Below are 27,997 nucleotides of genomic sequence, written 5' to 3' on the forward strand. Positions count from 1 at the left end.
TAGCATTTTTGTTTTTTATTAAATCTTCCCATTTTCTGTACAGAAAAAAAATGCACATTTTGCCTTAAACATTGTTAACATTTCAATATGACACAGCATGAACAGAATGACGTTATCTATACACAGAGGGAAAACAATTTACAGAAAGAAAATGTACGCATTGTGTGTGGATGTGACTTGTCCCCTGTGTGCGGAGGGGAGGGCCTAGCTCCAGTGTATATTGCACAACCAGTATGGCAGTACAGGACTGAAGAAGTTAAAGCCGATTATGGGGTTTGGGGGGTGGTCTGTGGTTGCAGTCCTGGCTTTAGCGAGAAGGAGAGGAGGGGGTTGCTTGGAGTGTATGCTGCAGTCTTGAGTGCAGTTATCGGTATAATTTCTTGTAGCTGATAAAAGAAGAAAACATTTTGTGAAAGATTTTACAAGCTAATAATGGAGGTGACAGCACCCCGGAGCACACCATATCATAAAGCAGCAGGTATCTGGGGGGTCAGGTCCCCAGTACAATCCTGCAATACACAGGACAGGATATGAAAATGGTGGCTTCATCTGCAGCAATACAGCCACAGGGCATGCTGCTTGTACCCTTTACCCAGTATTACAGTAGGTGGAGAGCTTGTCATTGTTGGATGTAGTACCTACACTGAGCAAATGGAATGCTTCCTGAAAATCTTTACTAGTAGAGGGTATAAAGCTAGGAAGACCCTCTGCTGTTGTGGGGAACAATAACAACCACAAACCAAGGACTATCCTGGAAGACAAAGGGTAAAAGTAATGCTCTGTCGTCGGAGGAAAGCGCACTTATAGAGTCCAGCATGAACGCACAAGCCGCAATAACCGTCAATGCTTAAACAAGTCACATTCAGTCAGCAGCCACAGAATCTAAAATTCTTGTCCACCCCCTTACCCCACAGCTATATAAAGTGGTACCAGCTGTACTTCTACAAAGGCTGGGTGGTTTCATTCACATTTTTGTATGGGGAACATACTGCACCCCAACAATGCTTTCTGCAAGGATGATGCAAACCGTAACACTCGGCATCCCCTGCTGTGTAAAGCTACAGGTCACCAGTAATGAATGTGACTTTTCAGGGAATAAATCCTGTATGCTTACAGACGTAACCCTTACATCCCCTGGCAGCTAGCTATGAAAACACTGCTGTGGAGGAAGGGGGAGACTCAGTCATTAAGTGGAACCAAACTATGGCACCACAAGGAGCAAAACTAGATATATAAAAAAAAAACAAACCCAGAAAAATTGATAAATATTAGACATTTCACACAATGAGAGGAGCAAGAGAAACACAACTCAGATTAAGACAAAGCAAGGTCATGATTAAGAGCAGATGCTTCTGGAACAATTGTGGGCTCATTTTCTTTTGGCATTGAGGAGAACCAGTCATGGCCATCTCCTCCCTGCTGGAGTCAATAATACTTTCTGTGGAGGCGATGAGAAAGTTGGGCTGCATTAGTAAAATCTCACGGAATCAGCTGGAAAAGGTTTGGAAACTTCTGCGCTGTCATGTGTTCATGGTGCTGGGAAGGAGAGTTTTGGCAGCACGAGAGCCGGGCACTAGGATCCCTCTTTGCAGACCTCCAGGCTCAGTCAGCTTCAGAAAGTGCTCATTCTCCAAATCCCTTCCGCATCTCAAGAAAGGTATACAAAGTGGCTGAGGCACTGCTTCAAACTCGGGAGGCTTATTGTTAAAATAATATCAGTTCTCTCTAACCCCCCACCCAAAACAAAAGGGGAATAAAAAAAACAAAACAAAAGAAAGTCCACATAAAGCAACACGGCACTAGGAGAGAAGGAGCTGTGCAGCGACAGAAGACCTGCAGTCTCTGGTTAAAGTAGCCATGTTTCATAGGTCTGGATCAGGGCAAAATGGATGGAGGAAGCAGGGGAGATGGGATGCTTGAAGTAAGAGAATTGGGGGAGGGGACCCTGCAATTGCTTCCATCTGTCCCTCCAGATTCAACAACACTGGAAGGAACGGGGAGGAAGAGGAAGATGGATCGGGCTGCATGAGAGTTGTACACATGGATACAGGGTCGCCTCCCTCCCCAGAACCCCCTGCTTCTCAAAGCTGTTGCTGTGGGGTGAAGGAGGGGGGTCTTCTGCTCTACCTGTCCTTCATCTCTCTTGTCACCCTCTTGGTGATGCGCCCACACAGAAGGCCCCCAAAGAATAGGACACAAACTCCAACCATAATGACCGACAGGATGTAGTTCTTGGATGGAGAGCTCATCACTTGCATTGCCAAGTCAGAAAACCCATCGGCTGGAGCCACCTGGAGGAAATAATAAGAATTAGCTCTTAACAAGCTTCCAGAGCATTAAAAGGAAACTCAGTCAAAGAGCTCATGTACACAACTAGTTTTATCAGACATATTTTTATCATGTTGCATCAGTCCTCATTTTATTCTATGTAGCCATGCTCATAGACGTATTTTCCACCGGTCCTTAGCTGCAAAAAATGCATTGCAAGAGTTATTTTTTTTCAGGAGGGATGGCTTTAAAGTGATAGTCACCAGCCCTTCAGCACGGTATTCCAGCATTCCCACTTGTTTTTGCTACACACCCCCTGATATATATGATGATCATCCATAGATGAACTTTCATGAAACTCCATCTGATCATATCCTGCATAAAGCAAGAACACAAAAGAATGGAATAGTGTAGTAAGACTGCTGCAAAAAAGTATACACTAGGTGACCACTATAGTCTATAGCGTATACACTGATCGAAGCCATTTAACTAATTAGATGCTTTGGATGCCATACATCACTAGCCTGACAGTAGCATCTAAATAGTTAATGGCTGCAAATAGCATTTACACTGGCCTCAGTCATCAGTAGAAGACCAGCAGTCTGTCAGTGCCTGGCTCCTGCGCAATCTCACCGCCGCCTCAGACAGACAGTTACGTCCATATGCAGCAAGAGGTTATGGGGGATCAGAAGTATCATAGCAGAACTGTTCTAGTTGCCCATGGCAAAAATAAAAAAGCTCAGTTTTCATTTTTCCTGTTTATAAAATAAAACCTGAGCTCTGATTGTTTGCCATCAGCAACTAGAAAAGTTCATCTATAAAGAAAAAAAAAAACCCTCTGATAAAACTCCCCCATGACTGATATCAGTCATCATATCACCCACAGCAGAAAACATTACATAAAAAAAACACATAAAACGTCATAAGTCTCCCATAGGTTGTCATTAATAATCGTCTATGTCGTCTGAAGGAATATGTTCCATACCTTGGCTGCATAACTCCACATTTCCAAACGGTCTTGCAGCCTCTTCTTACACTCCGGCTGCAGCCGAACCATTTTATCTTGTAATGCTTCAATTAAGCAGGACATTTCTGTGGAAGAACTCAGTAGTTACTCCACTGCTTTGAGAGGGTAATCAAAAATGTTATGCAGTAAGCTAAATCTACAGGGCTTGTAGTGAACTACTTGAAATTCTAAGTATAACGGAAGGAAGGCAAATATGCCATGAATTAGGCCACAGCATACAGAAAAATAGACTCCCCCTCCACAAAAAACAAACATGACATTTTTCCATTTAAAAAGGAAATCCAACCCCAGGATCAAGCATTGTAAACCACGCATTTACTTAAATTGCTGGTGTGCACCCCCTCAGACAGGATCCACTCCATTTTTTTTTAGCTACTTAGGCCCTTGTTTTCATTTAAAAAATGTTTCAACAATTATGTAAATGTAAAACAAAGGCATAAAAAGCTTCAAAAGTAAAAACAAAACAAAGTTGATCATGCCAGATGGGGCGCACATCAACACTTAAGTGTACTTTTTTGACAATCCCTGATCCTGGTGGTAGATTTAATAACAGTCCACAGATTCACACAGAGCAGATTTGGGCCTTTCTAGGACTGACCAATGACCATTAAGGCGAGAGATAGCCACAACGCCACAAGCCAATATTTAATGCTGTGCAAAGAAGCCAATCAAAATCAGACCTGCAAGGATATAAGATGCTCCTTGATTTGCTGTCAGAGTCAGATAGCAGTGTCTGGTGTACCCGACAAGCAGATATAGTTCCGTAATGTGTGGATGATGCTACTTATTGAAAGAGGTGATGGAAGATACAGAAGCCATTTAAAAGGAAAAAAAAAAAAAACTTACGTCGCCCTTTGCCTGGAGGGATGGCGGCACAGTGATGTTTAATGTCCAGTGCACAAGCCGTATGCAGGACTGGATCCACAAAGATGTCAGCTTTACTTTCCTTCAGCATGTTCAGCACCTCCTGCCAGAAGATTATCAGAAATATTAATTCACAAGTGCATGAAATTCTACCAAATTGTGTCAACATCTGATATCATTGTGATAGTGACATGGGTATCCCCCCCATACATAAATGCAAAATCATAATGAAATTACCTTCTTACAACCTGGAGACTTAATTTTAAGCAGGTTCATCTTTAGACATTCTTCCACCTGACCCGTTGGTTCTTGGGCTGCAGCCTCTTCCCCGCACAACGCATTTATCTGCAAAAACATCAAAAAATTTCATTTAACAATGGTAAAGGAATAACAATCAGGATAACACATACACTTATGACTTGCTGTTCACAAAAAGGAGCTTTAATAATTTACCTCTTCAGAACACTGTATTTGCAGCTGAGGATCAAGGCGATAATCTAGTGCAGTTTCCTGGATTATTACACGAATCTGATCCTCACAGTCAGGTGACAGACGCTGTGCAAAATAATATTACAATATAGAGATTTATGATGGATATGAAAAAAAGCAATAGGAAAGTGACCATGAATGACCACATAAATATCCAATGGCCAATTCTGTGACAACCTCCTAGAGCGCATCCATTACATCACTGAACTTCTATGTACATAGCACAGCATTTCTGTCTATCATCTCATTTCTGCTATCATCAGACACCATCTTCATTATTGGTCCTTTCCATCTCTGAGCTGTTATTTCTCCCACAAATTTCTCACATTTGCAACTACAGAACAAACCATCCCTGCCTGCTGGGGGACAGACATTATCCTTCTCACTATATTCTCCATGTAGGATACCATAACAGGAGGCTTCACTCACATCTCCATTATTATCTACTTTATGACAGAACTTTTTAGAAGTAGCTATGATAAGTTTTGTACACCTCTCAGTGGAGAGAGTGGTATATAACACCTGCAAGAAGTGAGAAAGAAACCTCCGGTCAGATGTACAAATATAATACCTGCCAGGTCACAGCGAGATCACAAGACCTAAGGGACATGCAATTTTTATATAAGATGCAATAACTCCATGAGAGAATAGTCAATTACTTTTATATAGTGGAATACTAGGGATAGTTTCATAGTTTCATAGTTTATACGGTTGAAAAAAGACACTTGTCCATCAAGTTCAACCAAGGAAGGGAAGGGATTGGATGAGGAACGGATTTAGGGGAAACAATTCTATATAACATAACCATCAATGTTATTTAGGTGTAAAAAGGCATCTAGACCCTTCTTAAAGCTCTCTGCTGTCCCTGCTGTGACCAGCGCCTGAGGCAGGCTATTCCACAGAGTGACAGTTCTCATAGTAAAAAAGCCCTGTCGCCTCCGGTGATTAAACCTTGTTTTCTCCAGACGGAGACAGTGCCCCCTCGTCTTTTGATTTGATCTAATCTGGAACAACTTACCACCATATTTTTTGTATGGACCATTCATATATTTAAATAAATTAATCATGTCCCCTCGTAGTCGTCTCTTTTCCAGACTAAATAAATCTAGTTGTTTTAATCTTTCCTCATAACTAAGACCCTCCATACCCCTTATCATTTTTGTGGCTCTACGTTGAACCCTCTCCAGCTCCAGGGCATCCTTTTTATGGACCGGTGCCCAGAACTGGACAGCATATTCCAGGTGAGGCCGAACCAGTGCCTTGTATAGTGGTAATATTACATCCCTATCACGAGAGTCCATACCACTTTTGATACACGACAAGATCCTACTAGCTTTAGAGGCAGCTGATTGACATTGCATGCTGTTATTCAATTTATGATCTACTAGTACCCCCAGGTCCTTCTCAACAAGGGACTCTCCCAGATTTACTCCCCCAAGGACATATTTTGCCTTTGGATTATTGGCCCCCAGGTGCATAACCTTGCATTTATCCACATTAAACCTCATTTGCCAAGTGGATGACCAAACATTCAGTTTGTCCAAGTCACCCTGCAGCCTATGAACATCCTCCATAGACTGTATTACACTACACAGTTTGGTGTCATCTGCAAAAATAGACACAGTGCTATTAATTCCTACCTCTACTATTTAATATATTTATTAATGATATAGTGGGCCAAGCACAGAACCCTGAGGTACACCACTCATAACGGGTGACCATTCCGAGTAGGAATCATTGACCACAACTCTCTGGATACGATCCTTCAGCCAGTTTTCAATCCAATTGCCAATGATTTCTGCCAAACCAATAGCCCTAATTTTACCCATCAGGCGTCTATGAGGAACAGTGTCAAATGCCTTTGCAAAGTCCAAGAACACAATATCCACAGCTGCTCCTCCATCCAGGCATCTGCTCACCTCTTCATAGAAGCAGATCAGGTTAGTTTGACAACTTCTATTCTTAGTAAACCCATGCTGGTTATCACTTATTATTCTATTTGATGTCACATACTCCAGTATGTAGTCTTTTACTAACCCTTCCAATACTTTCCCCACAATGGAAGTTAAGCTTACAGGTCTGTAATTGCCTGGCGAAGTTCTAGAGCCCTTTTTATATATTGGCACCACATTTGCCTTGCGCCAGTCACTTGGCACCACACCAGACATTACGGAATCCCTGAAGATTTTAGACAGTGGTACAGCAATAACAGAACTGAGTTCTTTAAGAACTCTGGGGTGTAACCCATCTGGTCCAGGAGCTTTGTACACATTGATTTTATTGAGCTTAGATTGGATAATGTCTACATTTAGCCAGTCTAGTATATTACAGGGTGCATGACCCGCACTGGCACCACCCAAGTCAGAAGTTCTCTCTTCTATTGTATAAACGGAGCTAAAAAACCTATTAAGTAACTCCGCCTTCTCTTGGTCTACAGTCAATATAAAAAAAAAAAAAAAAAAGAAGAAAACCACCAGAGCGTTTCTTTAAAAAATAAAAACGCAGCCCTTCTGGATCTTAAAGCGTACTTTCCCTACTAGTGTTTTTTTACAGATCAACAGCTCTAGACATGTTCTTTCATTGCCTATAAGGAGAAGTGCTATACTCAGTGTAGCCAATCCGTGCTGAATACTGTGGTCTCTTATCACTTTAACCTGTGACGTTATCCTTTTTAGACTAACCTTCCCTACACAAAAGAGACTGGATGGTAACCCAGTTACCCTCACTTGCTCACTTCTGAGGGATACCAGGAGCCATGAGCAATTAGAACAGTTTTGCTCTCAGACTCTTGATAAATCTCTCCAATACTTCATGTAACAATTTCACTGCTGGTATACAGGTCTCCCATTTTCATACAGGAAAGTTGGTATTCAATTTCTCCCGCAGATATCCCATGTGTGGTGGTAACCTGCTGTATGGGCACAGGACTGGAAAAAGGAAAGAAGGAGCGGCAGGGTGTTCGGTAACTGTGGGCAATGTGCTGCTATCCTCTTACATGCCAGGGTCATGCTTGACCAAGGCGTGTAAGGTGCTAACACCAGCGATTGGCAGATGTCTGCTGTCAGATGGAGGCTGCCTCCACTTCCACTCATGAGACGATGCCTAGAAGCCGGCTAGTCACTCGCAAATTGGATGTACATTTACGACCCATTTGCATTAAGGGGTTAAATAACACCACTAAAATGTATGTCCTGTCGCAGGAGACAATAAATGTACCTTTCCTCACTCACCTGGTCAGCATATTTCAGCTTCAAGCAAGAAATGACTTGTCCCTCCAGTTCGGTGTCATCTTTGGCATTGTGTAGAATAGATTGGCAAAATTTGGGAATATCAGCTTTGCAGGATTTGCGGAGTACAGGATTCAGGCGATAATCTGTCATGGAAGGGAAAATATAAGGAGAGTCAGAAAATGCAAGACAGAACCAGCATCATCAGGAGGAGGAGTCAGTGAGACAAACCTGTATTCTGGGTTATTTGCCTCTTTGTTATCATCTGTTTACATTTGGGGTCCATAGTTTCTGTGTTCTTGTTCTGTTTAAGACACAGCAGGATGTTCTTTGGGTCTGTGTCACTGCAAAACCTCTAAACAGACAAGCAGAGACAAGTTAACAGGAGTGTTCTTATCCCTTTACAGGGTCACTTTTCCCGAATCTTTTGCCACATGCCATATTACCTTGATCATCTGTTTGCAGACCCTCATAAGCGTGTAATCAAGCTCTGGGTCCATCATCTCTGTCTCCTGGAGCTTGAAGATTTTCTGATGACAAGTAGAACTCAGATGCTTCTTATTTTCTTTGAGACACTCAATTATCTAAAAAAGGTTTAAATGTCATTTATAAAAACTGAAAAAAAGAAGCATTAACTACTAATAGCAGAGGGCAATCTTACCTGAGCATTTCCAAAGGGCACATTTGAGCAGAGAGAGGTTATGTCATTTTTACAGGAATCATACAGTTTTGGCTCCAAACGAATATCCTCTGACTATGGAAAGAATCACAAATGCACTTAAATACCATCATAAAATCATGTTCACAGAAATTTCAGTAAACCTCTTTAGGCATGGAGGTTAATTCTACATTACATAAGAGCCTCACCATTTCCAGCTCTTCAACTCTCAGTTGTTTTCGGCACTTTAAGGACACCCTCTGCTCCTTTAGGTCTTGAAGTGTATCATTACGGACTGTGGTGCTGAGACATATGACCACATCCACCCTGTATGAGGAAAAACGCTGGAGCTTAAATAACACTTACATTGGTGTATAGTAGACCAGACAACATTTATAGGAACACAGAATAAATATAGAAAGGGCATAGGGCATGAATGCTGAGACACTCACTTTTGCTTAATATTGGGGCACAGTTTTAGCACATCCTCCTTACAAGCCATTTTAAACTTGTAGGAGAAACGGAAATCTTTCATTTGTATCTAAAGATAAGAAAAGGAATAATTACATTAGGTCAAAATACTTAGAACAAATGCAGTTCTTTTGCTGATGACAGCATCATTATCAAGGTTACTTACCAGCTGAAAGTGGGTGACACCCACTGTGCATTTCTCATTCATCTCTTTCTGGTGCTTGTTCTGAATTAGACATTCCATAAGATCCCCTGAGTCAATCTGATTGTCAGCAACCTCCTATGCAGATAAAACATGAATGAAAAAGTGAAAAACAGCACTAGTAGTATTAGACTGGGTCATTATAAAGCCACTATCAGTTACAGCTACAGCATAAAAATATAAAATACTATTTTACCCTGTATACCAGCTGTGATTTCAACAAATAGCATACTGAGACTTTGTCTATATGGCTATTTTTTCCCACTGGAAAAATTACACTATTTTTATACGTTTGAAGACAATGCAGCTACATCAATTTAGATAGAGGTAAAAGCACATCTAAAGGCTGAGCTGTCAGTTAGGAGACAACTTACATGGCAGTATCCCTGAATGATGGGCTCACATGCTCTCATTAGAAGGGCTTCTATCTGGATATCCTAGAGGAAGCAAATATAACACACAGGTTTTATAACGCAGGTTTAAGGTTTTGGAACACATTCTAACTACCGTATATACTCGAGTATAAGCCGAGGTCCCTAATTTTACCACAAAAACCTTGTAAAACCTATATATTTTTTTACTCGAGTATAAGCCGAGTTTGGGTTTTTCAGCACATTTTTTGTGCTAAAAAACTAGGCTTATACTCAAGTATATAAGGTAAATGTTATATGTGAAAAACAAAAAAAAAAGAAACATTTTTGAATTTTTTTTTGGTCTGCTTACCTCCGACTCCAGTTCTGTAAGATTCCCCACAATCTCTCTGCATTCCGGAATCAGTTCTTCCAGGTGATCTTGCAGACACTCCAGTTCCTAATAGAAAAAACCCAAGATAAGCAAAAACCTGCTCCAACACTGCAATTCAGTGTATTGTAGGCAGCTCAGTGTTAGTTCATTTATCCCTTACTTGTCCCGTTTCAGTCTTTTCATTACACCATTTCCCCAGCTCAGTCATACATTTTGCCTGCATGGCAGGATCCAGCTTCACATCCATTGCTCTTTGATGTAGAATACGCTGCACTTCAGCGCGACATTCACGTGATAACTGCAAGAATGGAAATCAATAATATTACAAAAAAAAAAAAGGTTTGGACCAAGTATTTATGGATTAAATAAGAATTATAGCTACACTGTTTATTTGCACAGCCACATGTCCTAATACTAAATGTACATATAGAAAGATAGCCTTCATTTACCGCTACAAAGGTAAAAAACAGTATATGTTGTTTACATAGAAGGTCCATTGTGAGGCTAAGGACTGTATATCTTCACCACAAAGCTTTATTTGCCCTGTAACATAGCGCTTGTCCTTAGGGATAACAGCTATTGGAGTGTTTCACAATTGTACATCTTTCAGAATATATCTGGCGCAATTATGTAACTTCCAATCCTTTTGGCGTTTCAGAGAAAAGAATGTTGACTGGAACACTATTTCTCATCAAATAATTAGACCATCCAATGACACAGCCTCTCAGTACTCACCCTACGCCCCTGCTCCTCGGTGCGGTACGCATGCCGGTACAAACAAGAGAAGATGGCTCCTGCTGGCATATTCTCACTTGTCTCATTCCAGCCATGGGCATAACACAAACGTGATGCATCTCCCTGACATTTCCTATATAAAATAGGATCCAGCCTGGCAGAGACACCAAAGATTAGTTTCATCACTCCTAATGCAAATATGTAGAGACCTTGCAATACCCACATCCAGACAGCTTACTTCCAGTCCCTGGAGATAAAATACTGCAGCTCCAGCAGCCGGTGCTCACACTGCTCCACCATCTTTTCTGTATACAAGTGCTCCATAAGACAGGACAGGATCCTGGAGAAGAGGTTAAGCATAAAACAACATCTTGCAGCTTCTAATCTTGTCTCATGACCATTTTACAAACATGGAAGGTCCATTTTACAATTATAGGTATATAGGGTTGGACTGATACCAGAATTTTGAGTGCGATACCATACCCAGAAAAGTATCACGATACTCGATACCAATACGGTAGTTTTGACATTTCTTAAAACTATTATCTCACTGTTTTAGTTGTGGTCACATGGGGCGTTCACATTACATTTATAAATGAATTGCAAACATCTGGGGGCGGGGCTCAGCCTGATCACATTTGCATTTCCATAAAAACTTGCGATCAGTAACAATCAACCAGTGATTTGCCAGGAGGCTTTAGTGATTTATTACTATATGTATTCTAAAGGTTATCCAGGTAACTTTAATATAAAATAGTATACTAAATAGTATAAGTTAAGGCTCATTAAGACAGGCATTTTTGATGTCCGTAAGCCATCCTTCTTTTGCAGATGGCAAACTGACCCATTGTTTCCTAGGTCACATGTCCATTTTTTTTTTCCACAGATGTGCAGACAGCGAAAAAAAAAAATAATTGCAGCAGGGGTTAATTTGTGGACATGCATACATGTGGACATTCATAGAAGTAAATGGATCCGGAAAAAAATAGATGGCACATGCATGACATCTGTATGCAGACTTTTTTTTCTCAAATGTTGCTAGACAACCAACTGGGCAGGGCAAGTAGATTAGAAACCCATCAGTTTTTTTTGCATATATGTTTAAAAACTGGATGGCGTACGGACGTAAAAAAAACAATGGATACAAACACAGGCATCACGTCTACATTTTTTTGCAGATGCGCAGCAGACACACCCGTCTGAATGAGTACTTTTTTGTCTTATACATTTTTATTAATGTATATAATTTTTACTGTATAAACTAGTGCATTAAAATCCCCTGCAGACAGATACAAGGATTCTGTACAATAGTAGAAGGCTTTCAGTACTGCAACTAACACTAACCCAGTACTGAACTGTTCTGACTTTGAAAGTATCTCACAAGAACCAATATTTTAATGCATCGTGTAACCCTATAGATATATTAAAGTACGTACATTGGATCCCCAGAGCGGATGTGCTTGCAGGCTGTCTGGATGACAGATTCACAGGCTTCATTCAGGGCACGGTCAATACGATAATCTGAGGCAGGATCTGTCTCCTGCACCAATGTTTGCAACTGTAGAGATGAAAGAATGCCATATCAATGTACAGGATAGATACATTTAGATATATGCATACAAAATCATAGATGTTCTATGCAAGTTTAAATGACAAATCATACTCACCGCCTGCTGACACTTTTCTGCTATATTCCCCTTTTCGCCACGCACAACCTTCATCAGGCAATGCAGGGTGCGCCCTTTCCGGTGCAAACCAGAGCAGTGGTGCTCTATTTCCCCACGACAGCTCAAGATAATCTCTGGGCTCAATGAAAAGTCCTCCATTAACATGCGTCTGTAGTCAAGCATCTCCCCTTGGCACTCGCTGCTTACTTGGCGGCCTAAAGAAAAAAAACAACAGAAACTTACCAAAAACAGTACGTGGGAAACCCAGCATCATGTGTGTTTAGGTTTATCATTAACCCCTACGGGACTCCGCCTCTTTTGGTCTAAAGGACGCAGCCCCATTTTTCAAATCTGGCCTGTGTCACTATAAGTGGTTATAGCGTGGGAACGCTATGAGATATCCAGGGGATTTTGAGATTCTTTTCTCGTAACACATAGTACTTCAAATTAGTTTAAAAATTTGGATAAAATCTTTTGCGTTTAGTTATGAAAAAAACCAAAATTTGGCAAAAATTTGGAAAAATTCTTTATTTTCAACGTTCTAAATTCTCTACTTTTGATGCAGATAGTCAAAGCACCCAAATAAATTTGTAACTTACATTTCCCAAATGTCTGCTTTATGTTGGATGGTTTGTTAAGATTCCACATATTTTACTAGAATGTTATGAGGCTCAGAATTTAGGTATCATTTTTCACATTTTTTGTAAAATCACCAAAATCCGTATTTAGACGGACCTGCTCAACTTCTAATTGACACTGAGAGGCCTAAATAATAGCTAAACTCATAAATTACCCCATTGTGGAAACGACACCCCTCAACATATGAAAAACCACTTTTAAGAAGTTTGTTAACCCTTTAGGTGTTTTATAGGGGTTAAAACAAAATGGAGGTGCAGTCTGCAAATTGTAATATTTTTTCACAATACACATTTTGGGTGGAAAACTAAACATTTACAATGGCTTAAATGAAAAAAGGCTCCACAAAGTTTGTTACCCAATTTCTCCTGAGTACACCGATACCCCATATGTGGTGGTATCCTGCTGTATGGGCGCACAGCCGGGCATAGAAGGGAAGGAGGCGCCATCCAGATCAGATTTGATATGTCACATTGTACAGGCTATCATTTTTTTCTTTTTTTAATGTGGACCTATAGGGGCTTATTTCTTTTGCCACATGAGATGCACTTTTCTGGTACGTAATTTTGGGGCATTTATAGCTAATTGGTGAGATTTAATTAACTCTTTGTTGGTGGAGGAAATGAAAATCCTCAATTTTTAGGAAAATTTTTATGTGTTTTCTTTTTTGGCCGTTAACCATACCATAAGAATAGTATATTATTTTTATTCTAAGGGTCGCCACGATTACGAAAATACCTCATTTATATAGATTTTTTTTTTTCCCATTTTTACTGAATAAAAAGTAATTTGGCAAAATTGTCATTAATTTTAGCATCAACGTCTTTCATATGTATAACTTTTTTTATTTTTCACCTCACAAATCTGTTTAAGGGCTTATTTTTTGCGAGAATGATTGTTCTTTTTAGTGGTCTTATTTTAGATTGCGTAACTTTTTAAAATCACTTTTTAGAGAATTTTTTAAAGGGCATTAATAAAAAATCATCTTTTTTTCCAGAGTTTTTTGAGGTTGTTTTTTTACGGGGTTCACTTTGTGGATCTAATAATGATTCTGTTTTATTATACAGAATGTTACGGATGCAGGGATACCAAATATGTGGGGGGTTTGTGTATTTTATTCAATTGTACTGAATAAAAACTAATTTGGAGAAAATCGTATTCATTTTAGCATCACCATCTTTTCATATGCATAACTTTTTTATTTTTTGGCTGACAAATCTGGTTAGGGGCTTATTTTTTGTGAGAACAGTTGTTCTTTTTAGTGGGCTTATTTTAGAGTGCATCAAATTTTTTAAATCACTTTTTAGAGCATTTTTTTTTATAGGGTATTCATTAAAAATTATCTTTTTTCGGAACGTTTTTTTTGCGTTTTTTTCCTCCGGCGTTTACCGTGCCGGTCCAGTAATGATTCTGTTTTATTATGCAGATTGTTACGGACGCGGCAATACCAAAAATTTATTAAGTGTTTTTATGGGAAAGTGACATTTTAGGGGCTTATAATTTTATGTATTTATTTTTTATTTATTATAACGTGAAGTGTTTAGTGTTTTTACTTTTACTTACTTGAACTAGCAATGCTCTGATCGCTGGTACAAGTTCCATACACTGCTCTACAATGCTATTTTATTGTAGAGCAGTGTAAACTGTCTGAGCAGGCAGGCGCATGCTCAGACACTTTACAGTCAGACCCGGAAGGGGTCTGACTGAGAGGGAGAGCGGGCAGCTCCGGGGCACATGCCAGTCCTCGGAGCTGCCCAAAAGAGGATCGGATCCCCCGGTAAGCGGCGCGGGGGATCCGATCCATAGGGGGAAGACCCTTACACGCCGCAGTCATGCTTGAGCCGACTCCGATCGCGGGTGTTACAGCGCGGTGTCAGCTGTACTAAACAGCTGACAGCCGCGGCTTCTGGTACCGGCACCGTTCGTGAGCCGGTGCCAGAAGCAGGACGTTAAAGTGCGTCCTGGTGCGCTAAGTATCTAGGGGTTAATTACTTTAATTAAATGGGGAGGCCAAAAAACAAAAACATCTCTACAATTATCCCTAAACAACATTTGTTTTTATTCTAATATATCTTCAAAAGTTCATCCTCTGCTGGTACGTAGTACAAATCTGTCACACCAAGGAAGTGACAATTAAACCTGCATCTCAGTTGTTAGAAAGGACTTCAGTTATTCAGTCTCACAACAAAATTGTGGGGTGGAGGGGGTTTATCATGCGACATGGGAACCTTATGAATACTGCCAAGCTTTAAACTACTACAAAACAGGTGTTAGGCACAATACAGAAGTGTTTCACAAGCAATTCAACCTTAAAGGAGTTGGGCATGTAAAGTAAAGCTTCCAGTCTTTCACTTCATCAGCCAGACATTCCGGTTCATAAAAATGGCCACAGATGGAAGGTCATGTGATCTCTGTCTATGAACAATTGCTCTGCCAGGACCTTATGATGGTATTTATAAATATACGAATAGGGTCCTGGCACAGCGAATGTTCATGGACAGATAGAGAAACAAAAACAAAAAAAAAACAAAAAACACACACATCACACGTATTAGGTACAATGTCTTGCAATGTCCACACTATTCCCATAAGGGGAATGCGATGTGGAATGAATAAATCCACAAAGCCAAAATTACTAATTGATTTTAAGGGGACCTATCACCAGACTTTACCCAATTAAACAGAACCATTACCAGAACCATTCTTAAATTCCCTATGCCCTTGGCAGTCTTTCTATTGTTGTCGCAGGAGCAGCACTCACTAATTGTGCCACAAACAATGGGACCGTTGTTTGCAGCCCAAGCGACTAATTGTGAACAGGAAGCCTAAAGGTTGGAACAAGAACAAAAACAATATACCCGAACCATGAAGTCATGTGCAATTTGGCTGAAGAGTGATTTCCTGTATGACCAGAATGAGAGGTTGGAGGGGGGAAGGGTCATTGCAGACAGCCAAAACGCGAGTCCAAAGCACCTTAAACCATGCTACTGGTTTCATTTTAAAGATTGGAACCAAAGCACAGTTTTTCATTGTGCTGTAGTAGATATGAGCAGTTAAATACATATTTGCTGCAAATACAGAACAAATTCCCAACTAGGTCTCTAATCAGCAGAATCTCCACTGTTATAGTTCAAAGAAACATTGTAACAAATCTGTGACTATCACACAAAAAAAAAAAAATAAAATAAAATAAAATAAATATATGTATATGCTGTAGGTGTTTCACCTTTAAGAATTTCTAATCTCTGTAGTGAAGATTTTAACTCTACTGTGGTATAAAGTAACCACAAACATAACAAAACTGCAGTGTTGAGAGCCAAAGTTCAGCAAGTCAGTAACTCCCAAGTGCTGAAACCCTCACCATTTCACTACACATACCTCTATGCACAGCAGACTCTAGGCAAAGCAACAGATAGGAGAGACGGGCTTCCCTGGAGCGAGGATGATTCTCCACATTACAACGATACTTCTTCAAATCTGCCTTACATGACTTGGCCAGCGAGTAACTAACCTTGTAGTCCTGAGCGATCAGTTTCTGGCGAGTGGTGAGGGCATCACGACACTGCATGAAAATAAGGGCTTTAGTCAAACACACAAAGGACACCTGTCATCAGGTCTCTGTCACGAGTCCTGTCACCACTACCTGTTGTAGCAGCTTACAAGGATTCCTCCAAGCGTCTATCTAGTCAATTCATACATCAATCTAAAGTCTTCTTTATTATGTAAATTATTATGTCTGCTAATATTCAACGACAGACATATAAAGCTCTATGTACAGATGGGAAATATTATGTCAATATTTTTACACCGTGTCTTGTGTTACATTCGTGACATGTGACAGCATTACAGGTCCTTTAGTCTTCTAAGAATAGCAAACTGTACACCATGTATGTGATTGCATAAAATCACAGCAGCCTCCATGGAGGAAGAAGAGAAGAAGTCCATGAAGGCTCCTGTGACTTTATGTGGTCAGATACATGCATGGGTACAGCTTGCTATTATTAAGAGGCTAAATGACCTGAGATGATGTCACTCTGGTCCCATGACATGAACTGTGACCAGTAAGGAGGCATAAGGTATGGGGAGGATTAGAGATGGGAGGGGCCGGCAGAGCAGGACACGTCCCCCTCTGATTCCATGTGAGAAACAATTTTTAGCTAAAAGAAGGGTGTCAATTAGTTAACAGAGCTCTATAGGAACCTGTCACTGGCTCTATACGTGCAAATTTGGTGACAGGTTCACTTTAACAGCCCAAAGCCCTGCTGAGTAATGAAAAAAGTGCATTAGACTCACCCGCTCACTCATTGATTCCTCAAACTTATGGTTAAACAAACACTTGTAAACCCTTCCTTCTCCAGCTTGGACCTATTCAGATAGAAAATTAAATTAAGAAGCAATGGATGAGAAGTTAGCTGCTGAACTCTATATAGCAAAAGTCAACAGAGAAAAGGCAGGAATGGCACAAAACTGACCTATACACTGCCACTGTAAGATAAAGTATAGGGACTTACGGTTTCACAGAATCTCTCCCTATCATCTCTACAGGCAAAGTAAAGATGTCTATCAAGATGGAAGTCATCTGATGAGAGCTCCGCCACACGTAGTATAGATTGTTTGCACTTATCAGATACTTGGTTCGGGGTATCTGTCTCCTCTGCTTCCTTTACAATGGCCTTTTCCAGACATGCGACTACCTCCCCTTGAGAGTGAGGATCCTAGGTAAAAAGATAAGAAATGTTTTTAATAGGTGACAGCTGTTTGAGTTCAAATCCTGAAGCAGCCACTGCCATTTTTGTCCATAATATAGCACATCTATTAAAGGAAACCTACCACTTGAAGTGGCAGGTTTAAGAAGAAAACACCGAGCACCAGCTCTTGGTGAGCTGGTGCCAGAGCTTATTTTTGTTAGTGTTTTAAACCGCTGTATCGCGGTTTCAAAACACTTTTTAAACTTTATAGCCGGCGCAGGGAGGTACGCGCTCGCGCGTACCATGCGCGCGACTCTCCTTCACTTCCTATGTGGACGCGCGCATGGTAAGCGCCGAGCGCGTACCTCCCTGCGCCGGCTATAAAGTTTAAAAAGTGTTTTAAACCGCGATACAGCGGTTTAAAACACTAACAAAAATAAGCTTTCTTCTTAAACCTGTCATTTCAAGTGGTAGGTTTCCTTTAAGCAACGGTCAGACATCAACACAATCACTATTAATAACTCACACATAAGATAGGTCATTAATAATTTTTGGTCCAGAAAACCCTGTTCCCAGCCTCAGTTCTCACCTTTTCTCCAGGTCGGATACTGCCACACTTCAGAGAGTTTATCTCAGTCCTGCAATCCTCCATAAACCCACAGATAAGGCGGTAATCGCTGTATATTATAGCTGTCATTTTAGTGATGTACTGATGACACTGGAATTCTGTAATATTTGCACGATGATCTACCAAGCAGGAGACCACGTAACCCTTTCCAGGAGTCTCCTCTGCACATTCTTTCAGCTGAAGACAAAAGAAAGAAGCCGATTATATCACAGATTCCAAATCCCATCTCTATCCTGGTAATGGAGGACCACACTTACCCCAGACAGAGTAGACTTGCAGATCTCTTTGGCCACAGACTCAAACTTAATATCTTTTGTCAGGTTGAGTTTAAAGTTCCACAGTAGCTAAAAGGAGAAATATAAATTATAGCAATATAACCAATAACCTGGAAGTTTATTGAACAACAAAACCAGCGCAAACCCAACATGACAATAAAACATATTACAAAGTGGCTGTAAAGCCCTCATATTAATATAGGGATGCTCCAAGAAATAAGAGAGCCATAGCAGCAGCTGAAAAGCTACACTATCATTCACTATCATTCACTATGAGATACCATCGCTCTTGTGGTTCTGTGAGCTACAAAACTGGAGGCAATGAAAGACATAGTTGGAAACATGAGGGCCAATTAAAATCCAATTCCTGCCTATAACTCCGGGCCTGTATTATTATCTTTAAAGAGGACCTGTACCCTGTATAAGACCACTAGCATCTGCTTACTAAAGTAACTAGCTCCTAGCGCTTCCCCAGATGTAGCATTTGTTAGGCCGCATTCACACAAATGTATGGAGTACTTGGGTATGGCCGCAAGATTGTTTTAGAACAATAACAATATCTAAAACTGTAATTTCATCACAAACTGTGGCTGGATTGAGACGCATGTTGGTCGTTGTAATTTTATTGCAGCTGGAATGACTGAAATTAAAGGGGTAGTAGCAAGTATAGGGGATAACAATATGATAAGTGGGGATCCAATTGAGGGGATCTCATTCTTGCTAATTGAATGAAGCAAAGGGTTTAGCATGTATCCAGCTGCATTAGTCAATATTATGGCAGTGTCAGAAATTGCAGTTGGATGAATTCCCAACAATCAAACACAACTGATTCTGTGAAGTCTGCTCCTACTCCCAGTACAATGTAGTTAAACTGCATGGTGGTGGGAGGGCCAGGATTTATTTGCATTAAAACTCCAATAAGGTTTAAAATGGGGTGCAAACAGGGTGAAGTTTGCAGCCCATTTCGGCCAGGTAGAGATAGTGGAGGTTAGGAGAGTACCAAGTGCAGCTCATCCCTACCATCTCAATAGGAGCTGAGAAGTAGCACATGCTAATTATAAAGCAGAAATAGGACTTTTCCTATAATTCGCGTTGCCGACTGCACCTTGACCATGCATAATAGAAGTCAATGGCTGCTGTGATCTAGCTGCTGTTTTGGTGGTTAGTTCACGTCCGCCATTTATGGTACTGTGAATGAAGCCTAATTCGGACTCACAGAATCTGTCACAAGATGCTCATAAGATATGCTATAATTATCAGTAAACGTCAGATGGTAAACCCCCATCCAGTAGTTGTAATAGGTCTTTCCACCAACTAACGCAGTTATGTCTAGGAGTCCCTAGTCCTGAAGGAGAAGAATACAATACAACACAATGTAATGTACCTATGGTGGGAAAAGCACAATGCATGCAGTGCTTAGGCCTCAGATGCCACATCCAAAGTCACAAAATACTTACATGGTTACAATCTGAGGAAATCTCATTGTCTGCCTGCAAAGAAAAAGAAAACCCATTAAAAGAAAAACATCACACACAATGCTAGTGCTCACTATAGAACCTGTCATTACATGTGGTAGCAATGCAGTATTACATTATAGTACAAAGCTCTGTAATAAACATCAGAAAAGGGTAGACAGCACACTTAATGGTAAACATGCGGACGGTGCAATCCTGTATACTCCACTGCCACCACAGCCCAAGAGGAGATGAAGCTCAGTGGAGGGACTTTATTCCCCAATGCAATGTCTCGTCTGTCATGAAGTCTTGCTCAAGCATGTGGCTGCCGTGGTTTCTATCCTGCTTTATATAACAAAGTTCTATAATAAAAGAAATAGGATCTGGGTAGAATATGGACAGGTGCTTTATGCCCGACAATATGCTGCCTGTGCATCTAGCACCTGTATACAGCATACAATACAGACCAGAGCCTGTGTACACAATTAACCCCAAGCTTAATGATCCAGATTATTCTTATAACAGGAACCGCTTATATTTAGATGTATTGTTAGTACAACAGAGCAGAACATGTGCAATATCAGGGACAGAAGGAGGCAACCCAATTGCCGAAGGCTGACAAATTCCAATAAGCCAAACTTTATGGGATAAGCTTTGTACCAGGAACTGCTGAAAACACAGAAAAGATACAACAACGTATTGACTTTATAAAAATAAAAATTACCTCAGAAAAAATGAGATTATGTGTGCTCACAACTACATGATGTTTCTTTAAGGTTTCTCTCATTACATAGGCAGCAAGAAAGTTATTAGGTGCAATTTATTAATTCCCTCACCGGAGTACTGCCTCTTAGTACCTCCGGGGGTGTGCTTGGCTGCTGGTTATGCAGGGGAGATGATAGTAAATACTGCGCAACAGGGCATCCACACACCAGCTCACCCTCTTTCGCAGTAAGTGGCTTGCGTGTGGAAAACCAACACAAAGTCACAGCTCCTGGTAAAGCAACAGGAATTGCGACTATTTTCATGCCTTTTCAGAAGGGCAAGCAAAGCACATCAAATGTTCCACACTGTATTCAACATTTATCCCATTGTGTACACTGAACTCTAGGGCACAATCATTCGTGGGGCTTTATTCATCCACCATTACAGTAGTATGCCTCACCATGCAGGGAAGTAGAGCGAGTTGCATTTACCAATACAGCTGGCCACCGGATGGGATGTTCTAAGTAGGCATATAAAGTATGTGTCAGGATGGATTTGTAAAGAGCTACATAAATAAAGATTATTATATACCTCTGGTATACACCACCAATAACTGTACCATCATATACAGTCACAATATTGGCTTTGTGCAAGCTGAACTAACGATCCACAATTGACTCCACTATATCATTGATCAATAATTATTATGGGGATGAAATTTGTATAAAAAGAACCCCAAAAAATAAGAAGCCAAGGTCTGCCCATATCAGACAGCTATAAGCAAGAGGGGGCAGCAGTTGAGCAATATAGGAAGTGACTTGAGGCATAGCTGGGTGGAGCAGGGGCATTGAGGTCAGCCTTTTATAACACAGGACATGTAAATGCTTGGCAAGAATGTTCTGTGTATTAAACCTCTAATTTCAGGAAACTAGAGAGACACAGCAAATGCAGGGGGTCCTAATGTGTGCCCTGCAGGCATAACAACAATCATACCCCCACACATGCTGATTATATCTATAGGCCCTAACAGGCCATGGATTGACCACTAGCAATGTGATTGAGGACTTTCAGCAGTCACAAGATTCACTTGTAACTTTTTATGGACAGACAACCTTGGAGCTGGAAGTACAGCTAGTCCTTGTGTTACAGGCAGCAATCCCGCTCTTTGGATGATGTGACAATAGGGAATTGTTTCCTTCATTGATGTTGTATTAAGAGCAGCACAATCCACTAGAATACCTTATGAAGCTGATCCACGTGAGCTACAGCACAGCACTTTACTTCTGTAGTGCCCTGACTGGCAAATATATGTATGGGAATGGAGAAATTACTAACAAGCACCATATTTTCTACATATGTCTTTGCTTACAATGTAAACATAAGTGTTGCAGTTGTCAGTCAGTGCTCACAGCAGCGTACACTCCTCAAACCACAGGGGAAGGAGACAATTCACAAGCTCCAATAAATGCTCATTAATGCAATATGTTGTTGTAACTGCCTGAAGTGGGGCCTTATAACTTCTTCATAGTCCTACATAGCACCTTGAACATGAAATGGAGTGGTGCAATACACCCAAGCAACATGGTGAACTAAAGCCAAAACTACTGAGACTGAAGCAGGTAACAAGGCGCTATTGTAGCATAGAAGTTACAGGCCTTCTTTCCATGTGCTGAGGCGTCTTCTCCGTCCTGCCAGTCACAGCGCATCCTCCAGAAATAACTCGGCTGTATAATTACCAGCTCTGCCATTTCCCTCTGGTTTCTTTTTCTGTCAAATGTAATTTGAAATAACTGCAGCATCCAGACAGCACTGAAACCACCGGCAGTAACATGTCGCAGTTTCCTCATGACTGGAATAATCCTGGGTGCCGTGCGGTGTATTAAATGGGCCAAAGTATTAAAGAAGTCTAATACGAGGAGAGGGAAGTAAAAAATAGTTTTCTTTCTTCCAGAAACAGCACCATCGGTGTGCACAGGTTGTGTGTGGTATTGCAGCTCTGCATTACCAGAAACAATTTGGGGCTGAAAGAAAACACCAATATTAGCAGACGCTGTGACATTATTATAAAGAATGTGGACCATAGCTTGAGGATTCAGTGACAAAGAAAACAAAGTGAAGTTATATCCCAGCCGCACTGGGCAGGGATTGAAGGAGTGGTATAACTCCCCCTACACCACATACAGGTGCAGGTGATAACAAGACCCTGTGACCTCTGACACCAGCATGGTTGGAAGCTGTAATATCAAACACTCCATACAGACTAGACAGAGCTGCAGGTCTCAGCAAGTCCCAAGATATAAAATTGACCAAAGAAAATGCAGCTTTGCCCTGGGGCATGAGATGGATGGGTGTGTTCTGCATCTCATACAAGGCTGTGGGGATAGTAGATGGTACCCTGATCTATATCCTGTGAACATCCACTGGTTTAGCAACACACAGCTATGGGTTCAGATAAGTTGCTGGGCAGACAGACACCCGACTGGACCCCATAGCATAGGGTTATTACTGATTTAGGACAGTGGGGGTTAAGGGACACAATGAGGAACCTTCTGTATATATTATTTACTAAACCCACAGTTGTAGTGTGACCCTTTAGAGAAAGAATTTCACACCACAGTGCAGGGAAGGGAGTGTATCACAGATCATATGGGCAGCATGGTGGCTTAGTGGTTAGCATTACAGCCTTGCAGTGCTGGGGACCTGGGATTCGAGTCCCAGGGTCAACATCTGCAAAGAGTTTGTATGTTCTCTCAGTGTTTGCATGGGTTTCCTCCGGGTCTTCCAGTTTCCTCCCACTCTCCAAAACATACTGGTAGGTTGATTAGTTTGTGAGCCCCATTGGGGACAGGGACCGATATTGCAAGCCCTGTGCAGCGCTGCGTAATCTGTGTGCACTATATAAATAAAGGAATTATTATTATATAATTTTTCCAGCCATTCTCATACTTACAGAAAGAGTCAAGCAATGAACACTTTGGTCACTTGCCTGACACACCAACCAAAATCAAGGTTTTCATCTACCACATCCTCCATCAAGACAGACAACCTAATGCCCACACTTCACCTTTCTAGCTGGTCAGGAATATTCTTCTAATATTTGCATTGATGACAACAAGATATTCCACCCAAGAGAAGAGAGCCCTTAACAGCAAAAGGAACTTGCAATTCTGACACACCCCAGACCATGTTTGATAGTAGCCATGTCCTTACATGGGGAATACACAATGTGGCCTTCACTATCCCATGTAAATTCCCACACTGGAAGTGAAAACGGACTTTCAGGAGCTGCACCCATTTGGGATGGAAGGTACTTGCCAGACTGATTTCACCATCTTCAAATGCTGGCTTTAGACTGAAGGACAATGCTTATTTGTTCAAGACAATCCTTTAAAGCAAACAGGGTACAGAGTGGGAGATTATCCTCTCCACAGCCCTATTATCTCATGATGGCAGCCTTTAAGCAGTCAAGACAAACAAGAAGTTGATCAGTAACTATCTGGATGTATTTATTAAGCTGAATATCTATAAAAAAATTAAGTCTATCTGCATGGCTAAATCCTATACTGTTAAATCCCATACTGATAAATCCAGGCACTTTGACTGTGGTAAACATCTTATATTTGTTATCTATGGCCCCATTCCTTCCACTAAGTCTACTCTTAAAATTATGCTAATCAGCCTGAAACGCTACTGGGGGTGTTACCAGAGACCCTCCTTGTTGTTATACAGTCTCCCCCACTCCCCCACCACTTCCTCCTTATTCTGACTGATGTAATCTGACTGCACCACAGGAAACACAGTGAAAGGGAAAAGTGCTCCTCGTACAGAATAACAGCTTGCGAATCTGTAGCCAAGGGGGGCTCTGGTAACCCAGTTGGCTTAGTTTCATTAGCATAATTTTAAAAGATTACCACAGTCACAGTGCCTGGACCTATGAGCAAGTATCCCTGGTTTATCAAGGTTTGAATTTGATGGTAGATTCTTTAACTCTCTCTCTCTTTCTACAGAGGAGAGCAGAATGGAAACACCAAGCTTGCAAAGTTATCAATTCCAATCCTTTGTTCACCAAAGAACTTTCTGCCTCCAATCGCTGAGGATTACTTTCCTCTCACAATTTAAAACGCATGCAGTCTGTGCGCCAATTGCAGAGTTGGTGGTAAGGAGAATAAGAGGGAAAACAGAGTACAGAAAATTTCAAAATACATTTTATAACTTTCCTCTCAATTCAACATATTGACGTATTTTCTTTGGTTCTCGCAGCAGTACAACATAAACTCACTATGATACGTATGGGGGAAGTTTTATTTGACAATAAAATTATTGGTGTTTATTAGGCTTTGATCCCATAGATTACAAATGGGTATTATTTTGGCTTTTCTAACTGCCATAATTTCAGCTGTGGCCAACAAAACATATTGACCAAAAATAAGGTCCAGAGTCTGCTGTCTATTTTTCCTCTGGGGGGAATAATTCCACATTGGCTGAGGGTGTGCAGTTTACCATTCTCCTGCAGATGCATTTCAAATAAAACCTATTGTCTTAGTTAACCCAGGCTTGTCAACCTAGATTGGAAGTTCATGCTGCTCCTGACATCCAAGGGAATTATTAAGGTAATACCATGAGTCGCTTAAAGTTTAACAACTTCACTTTACTCCTTAGAAAATAAGTGTTAAACTCCTAACTATTCAAAACATAAAAGCCCATGTGCAGTAGATGGGTTGAAGTCTGTAGTATTCTTCAGTCTTGGGTCAGAACTCACTTAAACCTTCTATTGACTTTAATATCTAGAACAAACCTGTAGTCAAACTGATATGATGTGAATTTCAAACTCTACAGAACAAAAATCTGAGATTTCATAAATATCACAGACTTGGATAGTGCTGTAATAACCTGTGGCACATACTACTATCTGTGACCACTAAAGGTACATTACACCAGCGTTCACAGTGTTGTGGAGTTTGTGAAGATCTGCAGTCATCTCACCTGCTTGTAGGTCAGAGATTCTCCATGTGCTGCGATACTGATGGGAAAACAGACTATGAGGGGGACACTGTACACTTGTGGGTAATAATGTATAAACAGGAGTGTACCAGAGTACAGTATGAGAGATGACACTGTACATACAGGAGTGTACCAGAGTACAGTATGAGGGGTGACACTATACGCAGGAGTGTACCAGGGTACAGTATGAGGGGTGACACTGTACATATGGGATTGTACCAGAGTACAGAATGAGGGGTGACACTGTACATACGGGAGTGTACCAGAGTACAGTATGAGAGGTGATTCTGAACACACAGTAGTGTACCAGAGTACAGTATGAGAGGTGATTCTGAACACACAGTAGTGTACCAGAGTACAGTATGAGAGGTGATTCTGAACACACAGTAGTGTACCAGGGTACAGTATGAGGGGTGATAATGTACACACAGTAGTGTACCAGGGTACAGTATGAGGGGTGACGTTGTACATACGGGAATGTACCAGAATACAGTATGAGGGGTGACACTCTACACACAGTAGTGTACCAGGGTACAGTATGAGGGGTGATAATGTATACACAGGAGTGTACCAAGGTACAGTATGAGGGGTGACACTATACACACAGGAGTGTACCAGAGTATAGTATGAGCGGTGACACTGTACATACAGTATGGGACCAGAGTACAGTATGAGCGGTGACACTGTACATACAGTATGGTACCAGAGTACAGTATGAGTGGTGATAATGTACACACAGTAGTGTACCAGAGTACAGTATGAGTGGTGATAATGTACACACAGTAGTGTACCAGAGTACAGTATGAGTGGTGATAATGTACACACAGTAGTGTACCAGAGTACAGTATGAGTGGTGATAATGTACACACAGTAGTGTACCAGAGTACAGTATGAGTGGTGATAATGTACACACAGTAGTGTACCAGGGTACAGTATGAGGGGTGACGTTGTACATACGGGAGTGTACCAGAATACAGTATGAGGGGTGATAATGTACATACGGTATGCTACCAGAATACAGTATGAGTGGTTATAATGTACACACAGTAGTGTACCAGGGTACAGTATGAGGGGTGACGTTGTACATACGGTAATGTACCAGAATACAGTATGAGGGGTGACACTCTACACACAGTAGTGTACCAGGGTACAGTATGAGGGGTGACACTCTACACACAGTAGTGTACCAGGGTACAGTATGAGGGGTGATAATGTACACACAGTAGTGTACCAGGGTACAGTATGAGGGGTGATAATGTACACACAGTAGTGTACCAGGGTACAGTATGAGGGGTGATAATGTACACACAGTAGTGTACCAGGGTACAGTATGAGGGGTGATAATGTACACACAGTAGTGTACCAGGGTACAGTATGAGGGGTGATAATGTACACACAGTAGTGTACCAGGGTACAGTATGAGGGGTGATAATGTACACACAGTAGTGTACCAGGGTACAGTATGAGGGGTGATAATGTACACACAGTAGTGTACCAGGGTACAGTATGAGGGGTGATAATGTACACACAGTAGTGTACCAGGGTAAAGTGGGGACAATTTATACACAGGAGTGTATCAGGGTAGAATATGAGAGATGACAACATAGACAAAGGAGTGTATCAGGGCACAGTAGGAAGGGTGACACCGTACAATGGAGTGTATTAGAGTACAGTATACAGGGTGACACTATACACAGGTGGGTACACTATGGAGGGTGACCCCGTATTACAAAGGAGTATATCGGGTGTAGTATTTGTGGGGTGACACTGTATATAGAGAAGTTATGCGGGCACAGTAAGAGCGGTGTCACTATATGATGGGGGCTCATGACTCACCTCCCTGACGTCCTGCAGACACTCCAGCACGGCCAGGTTGTTGTTCCACGAGTTCTTGGGGCAGATGCGGGAGATGTCTTCCCGACAGGCCTCTTCTTCTATCAGTCGGATGCCGGGGAGCCTGCGAGGCTGGGAGGCCGCAGGCTGGGCCGCTACTGCTACGGCCACCGCCTCCTGAGCAGCGCCCTGAGCCCTGGCTCCGGGACATATGAGCAGAGCCAGAACCGCACTCGTCGCCAGGCAGCACAAGAGCCGGACACGTCCGCAGGCCGCCATCTTGGAATCAGCCAGTCACGGAGCTACATGCGCGCCACTGTGAACCGGGCACTACGGTGACGCGCACGTCATGAAAGCTTCAAACGTCACGACGTCACCTCTCTGTTACCAGCGCCCCACGGTCTCTGCCCTTATCCAAAATGGCG

At 41.4% G+C, this 27,997-nt stretch overlaps 1 protein-coding gene across 1 annotated transcript; it reads right to left on the reverse strand.

Moving 5' to 3' along the window:
* Window positions 1–27,915, reverse strand: GLG1 (golgi glycoprotein 1). The gene is made up of 27 exons (XM_072117008.1): window positions 27,576–27,915; window positions 20,037–20,069; window positions 18,562–18,648; window positions 18,266–18,481; window positions 17,500–17,703; window positions 17,282–17,353; window positions 16,367–16,550; window positions 12,353–12,567; window positions 12,122–12,243; window positions 10,924–11,025; window positions 10,686–10,839; window positions 10,111–10,248; window positions 9,930–10,016; window positions 9,581–9,643; window positions 9,171–9,284; window positions 8,986–9,074; window positions 8,743–8,860; window positions 8,537–8,629; window positions 8,322–8,459; window positions 8,107–8,230; window positions 7,879–8,021; window positions 4,613–4,714; window positions 4,397–4,504; window positions 4,142–4,262; window positions 3,254–3,360; window positions 2,128–2,291; window positions 1–386 (listed from the first exon to the last, which is right to left on the reverse strand). Exons 1-27 carry the CDS (start codon window positions 27,849–27,851, stop codon window positions 365–367), a joined length of 3,396 nt encoding a protein of 1,131 aa, XP_071973109.1. The 5' UTR covers window positions 27,852–27,915; the 3' UTR covers window positions 1–364.
* Window positions 27,916–27,997: the final 82 nt, after the last annotated feature.

The sequence above is a fragment of the Engystomops pustulosus genome, chromosome 7, assembly GCF_040894005.1.
Source record: "Engystomops pustulosus chromosome 7, aEngPut4.maternal, whole genome shotgun sequence".
Taxonomy (NCBI): Eukaryota; Metazoa; Chordata; class Amphibia; order Anura; family Leptodactylidae; genus Engystomops; species Engystomops pustulosus.

What these genes read in the sequence shown, in the direction of transcription:
- GLG1 (XM_072117008.1), bottom strand. Translation starts at nt 27,851, where the DNA reads ATGGCGGCCTGCGGACGTGTCCGGCTCTTGTGCTGCCTGGCGACGAGT. An exon ending in CAGAAAAGTGTCAGCAGGCG is followed by an intron (nt 12,244 to 12,352) that starts GTGAGTATGATT and finishes TCATCTCTACAG; the next exon opens with TTGCAAACATTGGTGCAGGA. An exon ending in CCCTCCAGGCAAAGGGCGAC is followed by an intron (nt 3,361 to 4,141) that starts GTAAGTTTTTTT and finishes GTTCTTCCACAG; the next exon opens with AAATGTCCTGCTTAATTGAA.